Below are 11,741 nucleotides of genomic sequence, written 5' to 3'. Positions count from 1 at the left end.
CCCAAACCCTCCCACGTCCCTCCCGCCGCCCCCTCTCTCCTCCGTCCATGGCCGACGCCCCGCCGAGTTTCGGCGGCCTGGCCGTCGACCCGACCGCAAAGGTGAAGAAGAAGGCGCCAAGGAAGCCGCGGTCGGAGTGCACGCCGGAGGAGATCGCCGAGTTGGACGCGGAATCGGCGAAGAGGAGGGAACGGAGAGCGGCCGTCAAGATCAATGTCGCCGCGGCCAAGTTCGCCGCCCAGCGCGAGGAGCTGGAGGCCACGCGGCGCAAGGCCGCTGCCGACGAGAAGGATGACCTCGTCAACAAAGCGCACGCCATCCTCATGCTTGGCATGGGCCATCCGGCGGGGTTCCATGCAGCGGCCGTCGGCCCGGCGAGCACAGGCTCGTCGGTCGCCCGGCCTACGCACTGCCAGTCGCCGACGTCGCGCGCCGCACCCATGTCGCCCGGCTTTCCTCCGCCCAGGCACGACGGCCAGACCCGTTTCTCGGCGTCGCCGGACGTGGGCTTGTTCGCGCCATCCACACCACGCCCCGCGGCCGTCATCGACCTCAACGTCACGCCTGGGTCTAGCAGCGGCGGGCGGCCGTCCGTCGAGATGCAAAGAAAGCAGGCGCGTGCACCGTTCACGGGCACCATGCCGGGCCCCCGCGTGTTGTTTGACGGAATGCCAACCTCAACGCCGACGGTGGACGACCCCTTCTACAACCAGTACATGGAGGACGTGATCTTCCAGGGTGGGCATGGCCGTGCCTACGACCCCGAGGAGACCCAAAGTCAGGATGGCCGCGCCCAGTACGTGCCCGATGAGGAGGCCGACGACCGTGCTGACTACGACCATGGTGATTCGTGGCATGAAGACGACGACATCTATGTCGAAGGTGAAGATGAAGATGAAGCCAATGATGTTGATATTAGTGGCGCTCCATTGTTCATAGACGAGCTCACCCAAAGAGCGGAAGCACAAAAGAAGCGGAAGAGCATTCGCACCGGTTCATATACACAAGATGAGGACAAGTTGATTTGTCAATGTTGGATGGAGATTAGCCAAGATCCAAGGACCGGCGCGCAACAAAAGGGCATTGTTTTTTGGACGAGAGTCCACAAAACATTCCATGAAAGGAAGATGTTTGAGCCCTACCAAATTACAAGCAACCGTGGCATCGGTTCGATTCAAAAAAGATGGTTGTTCATCCAACAAGAGTGCAACAAGTATTGTGCCGCATTTGAGAGCGTTGAAGCATGGCCCGTGAGTGGTCTCGGCGTTGGGGACATGGTATGCTCTTCTCTTTCTAGCCCTTTTCTTGCTACGGCCATGATACTTCGGCCGTGTATATGTTTGCATGTTCACTTGTTGTTGATCATGTGGTGTAGGCATTTCAATCTTTGGAGGCATTCAAGGCCCGGCACAGTGACAAGCCATTCACTCTTACGCATTGTTGGACGCTCATCAACAATTGCCCTAAGTTCAAAGATCAATACCATGAACTTCAAAGGAAGAGAGGCAAGAAAACGGCCAAGTTCGCCGGAGGTGGGGATGGCGAGGCGTTGAAGAGGCCGAGGGGTAAGACCAACTCCAAGGTGGACGACATACGTGACGCCTCAACCATGGCCTTGCATGAGACTTTGCATGGCATGATGTCACATAAGGATGTGAGGGACGAGAAGAAGCGGCAAAGCAAGGACGAGCAAATGAAGCAATACCTAGACCTCTAAAGACAGAAGCTTGAGATGGAGGAGGCGGCCAAGAAGAGGAAGATAGACATGGAGGAGGCGGCCCGGCAAAGGCAGCTCGACATGGAAGAGGCCGCCCGGCAAAGGCAGCTCGACATCGAGGCCGACAACGTCAAGGCCAGGCAGAGGCAGCTCGACATCGAGGCCACCAATGCCGCCACCAAAGCAAAGGAGGTGACCCTTGCGATCATGAGCGTGGACTTGTTAAAGATGAGCGACAAGACGAGGGCCTGGTTCGAGGCCAAGTAGAAGGAGATGCTCGACGCCGAAGGCCTGAACTAGGTCGTCCAATCGGTGTGGCCGTTCTTTTTGGAGGCTGGCATGTGTGCCGCCCGCCCGCTGGGCCGCTGGCAGTGTGCTGGCAAAAAAACATTCACTTTGGAGGCCGGCTGTGTTGCCGGTCGCTGGCTGTGTTGCCGGCGAGGACAACTATTCATTTTGGAGGTTGGCTGTGTTGCCGGCCGTTGGCTGTGTTGCCGGTGATGGTCTTGTAGGCCGCTGGCTTTGTTGCCGGCGTGATGAACTGGGATCGTGAACTGGGGCTTAGCATTTGAAACGTCCTTTTTTTAAATAGACGCGGACAGGATGAGGCAAAAGGATACGTCCGCGCGGTGGGCGCACGACCACCGCATCCCAGGACAGACCCGGACACGACCCCAAATCCCTATCTAAAGAGACAAAAACAGGATAAAACGGACGTCCGTTTGGGATCGCGCGGTGGAGTTGACCTCACATCTTTCTTTCTTTTTACCCCAACCATTGTGGTTCTGGGGACAAGAACAGATGTGATAATTCACTCATGAGCTAGACCGCCGTGTCTGGCGGCCATTTAACCACACCACACGAGCTGCTTTAGCCTTTTAGGTAAAGCTGACCTGCCACGAGCCCACAGCCACGAACGCAATTGACACTGTGCACTACTACTGCTGCTGCTGCTTTTCTACAGCTCTACAGTGGAACGGAATTGCCTGGTACTGGTAGAGTGGTAGTGGTAGGATACCACGTCCGTGTGCGCGTGTCGTGTCTGAAAACACACCCAGGTTGATGTGTACGTAGTCCGCAGCCAGTCTAGACATGCATATGGGAATAAGTACAAGTTAACCGTTTTTCTCTTTTTTCCTCTGACGAGAAATGATGGGTAAAGCATTGCATAATCAAGCCGGAGAGGCAGCTTCCCATTCATTCTTCACCAACACTGAACACCTTTTCGTGTACCGTTCCAAAGGTAATGGTACAACAACCGAAATCATGGCCAGTTTTAGTATAAAGATCAAAGAAGCTTATGCACATCCAAAAAGAAAAGGAAAGCAGGGTGTAAACTTTCGGAAGAACGGAATGATTATGTCGCCCTGCCTTCTATATTTTTCCCATAGAGAGAGAGAGACCTCCCTCCCTCGATTTTTTTTTTTGAGAAATACCCCCTCCCTCGATTACAATGCAGAACAAACTGATGGGCTGCTTTTCTATGTAAGCCTTGGCCCGTTTCTCCCTACCGAGAGAGTGGCCTCGTTAGCCGCTGGCTTAACCGCCCAGGCCCAGGCGCAGGGCAGCGCCGACGCCCCCAGTGTTGAGACAGCTGGAGCTCCTCTGCATTGTCTCAAAAAAAAAAAAAGCCGGAGCTCCTCTGCCTCTGCGTTGCCTCACCGCCGGTGAGCTCAGGGATCCACGCCATCGACGATCAGTGGTCAGTCGGGCAGGACAGCAGTGACATGTCCGCGGAGGCGGTGACGTACGACATAAATGCCTTCTTGTGGAGGAAAAATAATGGAGCAGGCCATCATCTTGCCGAAAGCACATCTCAAAGCAACCGGAAAATGCCTAACTATGCTGATACGCAGAACAGACAAATACCAAACATAAGTGTTGAAATCACAGATATATCACAAACATTAAACATGCAATAGACCAATCCATTAAGTTCATATATTGTTCTAAAGTTTCCTTCCATGTCGTATTAAAGCTTATCAAAGACCATTTATTGAAGTTTCAATCGACCAAAGCGTATTGAATGTTTGGTTGGCACACACTAACGATTCAAACTTCTACTCCCTCCGTCCGGAGTTACTTGTCGCAAAAATGCATCAAAATGGATGTATCTAGAACTAAAATACGTCTAGATAAATCCATTTCTCCGGCAAGTATTTCCGGACAGAGGGAGTATATTTCTATCCATGCAAATTCAACAATATTTCAAAGTCATAATTTTCAAAAAATTCAAATATGAATGAAATCTGCACAAGAAACACATAAACCAATCCAAATAAAACATGAAGATATATGATTGAAACATAAAAAAGAAAACCACTTCCACGTATGCTCAACTAGGTCATTACAAAGCTTCTGATGTGACCACATTTTATCTTTCGGTGGACTTAAATCTGTGGAGTCAGTCAGCCTACCATTGTGCTATAATGCTTTCAACAAACTTTGCTTTGTACAATATAATTCATTTTTGGTTGATCTGTACATATTGTAAATTTTGTGGTAGATTTTAAAAAATGTTCTGCAAAAAAAGTTTGTTAACAATGTATCACATGCTCTACCAGAGGATTATTAGGAACCTTTTCTTTAAAACAACAAGCTCCTTGTCCATTTCCATTAAAGAAACCGCAACAAAACTATTACACAAACTAAAAACAGAAGGAACAGTAAAGATAAAGCAAAGCCTAAAACACATTCCATATCAACCTATCACGTGCTCTCTCGAGTTTGGAGTATTTCCGGCACTCCTATATCTGAGAACTTTACAATAAGAGTGACAAAAATTCCAGCACCCACGTATATGATTCTGAGAACTTCACAATAAAAGTCACGGAAAATTCTAGGAACAAAGAGAAGATAATATATCGACTGTGTCACAAAATTTCAAATCCAAATTCAAAACATCACTCAGAAAACTAAAAAAAATGACAAATCTAGCTATGAATGGTAGCTACTTCAAATTGAACTGTGAATTCGGACAATTTAACACTCTATTGTTAGACTTTGATTCTATAATTTTATAGCATAATAGATATATGTAGTGTTAGGTCTCCAAAAAAATATTTAACTTTTAAATAGGCCAAAACATACAGGTGCACCGGAAGTACCTAAGACATGAAAGTGCTTGATGCGTTCTCCCAAGTGATGGATAAAGGATCGCATAATCAAACGACAGAGGGACAGCTTCATGTGGACTCATGAATAGCTTTTGCTATATTCTTTCAAAGGTAATGATACAACAGCAAAAATGGCATCTGGGCATCTACAGTGATAACTATCAAAAGTGTGTGTGCATATTCAAAAAAGAAAGCAGGGGACAAACTTCCAGAATAATATAATGATTGTGCCGCCCCCGCTTTTCTGGTGCTGCTCTGAACATACAAAGTGGAAGAACCCGATGGACTGCTTTTGTAGGTTGACATATCTTGGTTGAGACTTAAGAGGAGCCAGATGCAGGCTTAATCTTCTTATTTCTGACCAAATTCTCGACAAAGAGCTCTCCTGCACGGTACGAAGACCGGACCTGACAAGAATCGCACCACAGAAAAAGTGAGTTCATGCAAATGGCTGCACTGCTGAGGGCTACGTTTGTATGCTTGCAAAACCTAGTCCAAGGCGTTTGACCATTGTGTTGCATCCGTTGCTGCATGTCAGAGGCTGTTGCCTTTGAGCTCAGTCTGTTCTTTATTTCTTGTTTCAGACTCCTGAACTATTAACCATTTCTTTACGGATTTCACTATATGAAACAGGGGCTTGTCCACCTGTTCATCTTATAAAATTCACTGGTACGGGCTATTATGGAACTACATGGCCACTCCACTACTGGATCGAAGAACTAGAAATAGGACCAGAAACTGTATTTCTTGATTACCTATATAGCATGGGCAATCAAGATAATATTTCCAGAACTTCAGTTATGCATAGTAGTACCAATTTTTTCAGAGCAGCAGTACACAGGAGTAATCAACGACATGTAGCACTTACCAGAGGTCCACTAGCAACATAACAAAAACCCAACGATTCACCATACTCCTTCCAAAACTGGAACTTCTCAGGCGTCACATACTCTCTAACCGTCAAATATTTTTCTGTTGGCTGTAACATCAAGTAGTTTGGTTTATAAGAAGAGAAGGATTTAATTACATGCTACACCAAAGTTAAATATGGGTACAGGGCTAACCTGTAAATATTGGCCCAATGTGAGAATATCAACACCAACTGCCCTTAAGTCAATCATGGCTTGCTTCACCTCCTCGTCAGTTTCCCCAAGACCAAGCATGATAGAAGACTTGGTTATCATCCCTTCTTTGCAAATTTTTGCATGCTTTAGAACAGCTAAGCTCTGCTCATACCTGTAAAAATGAGAGGTCATAAGAGATCCTTCCAGAGCCAAATACCATGAGAAAAGAAGAAGATACAAGGGCTAACTGGACATTGCCAGAATATACTAACTTCTGTACTAGGCACCTTCGTCTAGCATTTATATCAACAAGTGTAACTTTTTTAGCAAAACTCAAATAAAAGACACCGTGTCATGCAAACTGAAGACATCCAGATACTAGGGAATGACAATTGGCCATCTAAAAGAAATAATCCAATATCTGGCATTTATAAAGTGATATAGCTATAGCAACTCACTGATCAAATTGACAGTAACATTCTGCTTTTGATCGAACCTAAGTAAGGTCTCTTGATATGGTACACATCCACATTTGGTAAGGTTTGTGGAGCTGGATAGAAATTGGATTCATAGTTAGGTCAAATTTGAAGATACATCACCCAGACTAAAACACTCCAATGGCCTGAGGTTGATCACATTGCCGTAGTACAGTTATGTTGTACAACTGATTCAAGTGTCAGAGCACCAGAATGAACAGAAGCAACATTTGTTTAACGTTGTTAGGTTGGTTTCAGCCAGGATTATGCATATTATTAGAGTACAAATAAGATAAAGCAAATAAATTTATAATCATCGATTTTCTATGTGGATGCTATAGTGTTTCAAACCTCTAGCCATTGTATAGCTTGGAGGAGAATATCAGAAAGTAAAACAGAAAGAAACCGGAAGTAGCGATTCTTTGTAATTTAGCTGTTCCGGAATTGTTGATGAGTGGTAATCGAACAGGTCAGTTAATCTGGGGAATTAAGTTATTGGTGCTTCAAACCTCAATTTTACAATAGTCTAACAGACAATGTCATGCAACTAAAATCAGTGGATCAAATTACCCTGCGCGAGGATCCCTCACAATTCTCTGCAGACTCCTCACAGTTTCAATGTTGTGTGCAAAGACATCTAGATTAGAATCGGCCAAAGAGGAAACAGCCTCCAGATCACCTCGAAAGTCCGAGGTTAAGCATTCCACCAATATCCCAGGTTTGAGCTCCTGAATAGGGAGTCCAGAAGTCTTTAGCATGGTATTTTGAAAAAAGATAAACTTATTGAAAGACACACCAATACAGTATATGAGATAGACCTTCAAAGCTCTCACTGTCTGAGCAAAATGGCCACTTCCACCATCAGGTAAGTCGTCTCTATCAACACTTGTCAGCACAACATAGTCTACTCTGGAAAGAACAGCATTCTGTCAGATATTCTGTGTAATCATGCATCGTAAATTGGCACATTTGCATTGGTTCAAATCCAAACTTCATAAATTGCACCGTTATCTCTTCTTACTAAATCAGTCGCTCAAAGATGACAAGCCAATAGTGGTAAATCTGTAGATAAGCAACCAGCAGAAACTTACCCCCAACTTGCAACTGCCAAGGCCGTGTTCAGAGGTTCCATGGGATCCGGCGGCAGAGGCTTGTTGCTGGTCTTCACGGCGCAGAATCGGCAGCCGCGCGTGCAAGTATCGCCGAGCACCATGATGGTCGCCGTGGCAATGCCGTCGCCTTCACCGCCCGCCCCTCCCCCTCCGTTCCAGCACTGCGCCCCCAAAAGCAGCAGGTTTCGTTAAACCCGACACTCGAAAGCAGCAGAAATTCCTCGTGCCGATCGTATTATGCTAGGCACGCAGGATCGAATCGCACGAGCGAAGCATCGCCGCGGCGGGAGGCGTGCACCGGTGCGTGTAGAATACCTCGCCGATGTTGGGGCACTGGGCCTCGACGCAGACGGTGTTGAGCTTGAGCTCGCCGAGCGACTCCCGCATCCGCGCGTACTTCTCCCCGTGCGCCGCCCTCTGCCTCAGCCACGCCGGCTTCTTCACCTCCGGGTCCCTCCCGGTGTACGGCCCCGTCCTGGCGACGGACACCGGCGGCGCGGCCTCGGCGCGGCACCGGACCGAGCCGGATCGATCGCGGCGGCAGCTCTGGTTCGCGCAGCCAGGCCGGATCGGCGGGCCCACCTGCCTCGCGAGCGAGCTGTGCATCGTGGCCGGCGAATCGGGCGCCGGATTGCGCAGGCTTGTCTAGCCGTGGCGCCGTGCGGGCGCGGGCGATGGGCTCGGAGCGAGGGGTAAGGTTTTGCCCGTTCCAGTTTTACCCCTCCGAGTGGGCGGCCAACCTCTCGCAATGTCTACAGAGAGAGTGAAGGGTAGAAGGGGTATCTTCTTGGTACGCTGTCGATGAACACAAGGAGGTAACGCCCAAACGATCAGATACGTCCATACATTGTGATCCGACGGACGAGGAGCTCAAATTGCCGTGAGAGCTCGTTGGTGGCTCAGCTAATCTGGCATCAGCGCCCTCGAACTGGAGCCTCAAAATTGGAAGGGCCTGCTGCTGGCGGCGGCTGATGTTGGACGGCGGGGCGGAGCAGAGTCCGGGTGCAGGGCGCTGCCCAGTGCCGGGGAGCCGGTGGCGACCGGCGCTGAGGGCAACGGGCACGACCCTGAGGCGCTGTAATGTGGACGGGGCAGGGACGACCCAATTGGGGAATTCCGGGCAATCTGGACTGGGAACGAGGCAGAATTTCTTCACTGTCCGATCCAATTGTAAAGTTCCGGGCAATCTGGACGGGGCAGTCGTTCTACAGGATTTAACCGAGCCAATGTCGTGTAGAGAAGCTATATGTTAGCAAGATCCGTGTGGCGACGGTTTGTTTGGCAACTGTAAGTCATCTACAAGACGAGTACCGGAGTGCTATGGAAGAGTACGAAGATTTTAGCGTGGATCACAAGACCACAGGTACAAATTATGAAGCCCATTCTCTAGCTAAAGCTGCCGTGTCACTAGATCCAGCGCGCCGTGTGTGGCTTCTAAATCTCCCTGATATTGCTAATTGTGTCCCAAAATCTATTTTGATTGAATAAAAACTAGTGACACCACTAAAAGAGGATCGATCTGAGGGATCACGTGTTGCACGTGTGGTGGGAAGAAAAAATTACTAGGGCTGCAACTTGTATTTCCATGAGACCGTAGAACAATATGTAAAAATTCCTTATACAATGGAATATTACACATGGTTATATATGTGTTTTTGACACATTATAGGTACTGTAGTATTTATCATAAATAGTACTTCCTCCGTCCCATAATATAAGAGCATTTTGCAAGCTCTTGCAAAATGCTCGAGCTTGCAAAATGCTCTTATATCATGGGACGGAGGGAGTACAACCCAGTAGTAGGATGTATTTCCCCATATATAGCTAAAGGTCCCATGAAAAATATACAATAAAACACCCATAACAGTGCTAAGGGCTAGGAATATTTTTTTATCTCCCTCCCGAGAGGCCTGACAATGTAGCAATGCTTGTCATGAACTGTGGATTTGACACGATAGAAGGGTTGAATCCCCTGTTTTCCATCAAGGCTTGCATGCTGAAGCTCATATCGGTTGGTGCGAACTCTGATAATGGCACGTCTCCGTTGAGGTATTGCATGACTTGATGCATGCTAGGCCTTGTGCTAGCAAAGGGTTGTGAGCATAATAGACCAAGCTTCAGGACCAGGCATGCCTCATCCGTTTTGCACTTGCTTTGGAGCCTCTGGTCTATCATCTCCACCATTGTTCCTTTCTGCCAATTCTCAAGTACCAAGTCAACCAACATAACTCGATCGCCATTTGCATTCTACTTGACAGGCCTTTGCCCGCAGGTGACCTCAAGAAGGAATATGCCAAAGGCAAAAACATCCATAAGAGGAGACAGCTTGCCTGTGCGTAACAGTTCTGGGGCAAGGTAACCCATGGTACCGACCACACGTGTGGTATGTGGGTCAGTACCATGATCATACGATTTTGCAAGGTCAAAATCTCCTAGTCGCCCATTTAATTCGCTATCGAGAAGCACATTGCTTGCTTTGATATCTCTGTGGATGATAGCTTTATCCCACTTCTCATGGAGGTAGAGCAGGCCACATGCAACTCCTTTGATGATATGAAACCGCATAGCCCAATCTAGTAAGGGCATTTCTTGTTCACAGTGCAGGTACTTGTCAAGGCTACCATTTGGCATGTAATCATAGACCAAAAGGAGTTCACCTTTTCCCCTGCAATAGCCAAGTAACTGCACGAGGTTGCGGTGACGAAGGCGGCCCATGCTAACAATCTCAGTAATGAATTCCTTTGTTCCCTGCTTTGAATCATGTGATAATTTCTTCACCGCAACCTCCAATTGAGATGTAGGAAGTATGCCTTTATACACCTTTCCGAATCCTCCTGCTCCGAGTATGTTCTTATTATTAAATCCTTGTGTGCCTATGAACAAATCCTTATACGGGAATCAATGTGGCCCAAACTCGATCTCCTAGTCTTCTTGTAGCTCGATATATGCCAATTTCCTTCGAGCAAATAAAATAATGATAATTCCAGCAATAAGGATGAATGCTGCAATGACTATTGGCAGGACAATCTTTAAGACCTTTGAGTGAGGTTTTGGGCCAACATGAGGTAACTGTGGCAGCTTGGTTGTGTCAATCGCAGGAGCAGTCTTTCCCATGCTGAAGCTCCAGCCAAGTATGTAGTATCTTCAGTTGATGACTCCAGTTGCGAACGAGAAGCCAATGTATGTCGTGTCTGTGAAAACTGTTGAGAGATCATAGATGGTTGACAGTAATGGTCTTGCAGGCTTGGCCATTTTGATGGGAGCCAAAGTTACATCGACCTTTGTAGCTCCTCCGTCATACTCTACCCACACCTGCATCATCTCACGGCTAATGAGGCTCAAGTTCTTGAACATACCAGTTTTGTCGTCAAAGAAGCTAGCATCATGGGATTGCACAGAGTGGAGACTATTCATGTTGATACCAACATGGTTGCCATTGATGTCCTGGAACTCACTATTTTCATTGGTGTCAAGCTCCACCGCAAATATATGGTTGCTTGCTTTACCATTATTCTGGTTGTTGAGGAGCCCCAAGTACTGGGCTGGCAACGCACTGGAGAAATTCTTGTTTCTGGTGACGAAGAAGGTCATGCCATCAGCACTCTTGTCAGGGTAGGCGGAGAGGATGCTGAAGACGAAGCTGATAGAAAAAGACTGTGCATAACCACTAGGCGACATGCGGAAGTGTAGAGGAGTTGGGTATAGAGCATGGCCTTTCAGGTTAAAGGTGCCATTTGTTAGTTCAAGGAGTCCATCTGGTGTGATTGTGGCAGCTCCATCAAGGCTGAGGTTAGCTTGGGCGAAGCCGAAGTAGACAAACTGGTCATTAGCAATGGTGAAGGGTGCTCGGTTGAGGCAAATGAACAGGAAGAAGAGTTGGCATGGAATGAAACACTTATGTTTCTTGTCAAGCATGGGTGTGACCCATTGAAAGTGCAATCATGCCCTTATATTATGTTTTGATGTTAATGAAAATCTACATGTAGGGGACTAACAATGGTTGTCAAGTGAATCTCAGGTGTTGGTCCCCGGTTCGTCAAATTGTGTGTGGATCAAGAGCATACGAAGTGGGTTCTCTCAAGGATGAAGTGTTAAAATGATGTTACATTTTGTTTCCTTGAGTATAAGATCCCGCACTATTAAGAGGGGATCGATTGGGTTCGTAACAGACTTGCTCGAGTCAAAAAAATACTCCTTTCCATAGTTCTTTTTATCCCCTCTTTACTTCTAATCTTTCTGTCTCTGGGCGTGCCGGA

At 47.5% G+C, this 11,741-nt stretch overlaps 1 protein-coding gene and 1 pseudogene across 1 annotated transcript; both read right to left on the bottom strand.

The window, feature by feature from the left end:
• Window positions 1-4,859: 4,859 nt before the first annotated feature.
• Window positions 4,860-8,195, bottom strand: LOC119269132 (lipoyl synthase 1, chloroplastic-like). The gene is made up of 7 exons (XM_037550894.1): window positions 7,801-8,195; window positions 7,465-7,646; window positions 7,192-7,282; window positions 6,944-7,101; window positions 5,898-6,069; window positions 5,702-5,812; window positions 4,860-5,240 (listed from the first exon to the last, which is right to left on the bottom strand). Exons 1-7 carry the CDS (start codon window positions 8,089-8,091, stop codon window positions 5,154-5,156), a joined length of 1,092 nt encoding a protein of 363 aa, XP_037406791.1. The 5' UTR covers window positions 8,092-8,195; the 3' UTR covers window positions 4,860-5,153.
• Window positions 8,196-9,123: 928 nt separating this feature from the next.
• Window positions 9,124-11,400, bottom strand: LOC119269130 (annotated as a pseudogene).
• Between the last annotated feature and the right edge of the window lie 341 nt (window positions 11,401-11,741).

Source organism: Triticum dicoccoides, chromosome 3A (genome assembly GCF_002162155.2).
Source record: "Triticum dicoccoides isolate Atlit2015 ecotype Zavitan chromosome 3A, WEW_v2.0, whole genome shotgun sequence".
In the NCBI taxonomy this organism is placed as follows: Eukaryota; Viridiplantae; Streptophyta; class Magnoliopsida; order Poales; family Poaceae; genus Triticum; species Triticum dicoccoides.
Note: the sequence above shows the minus strand (reverse complement) of the source record. Positions and strands in the feature narration are given on the sequence as shown.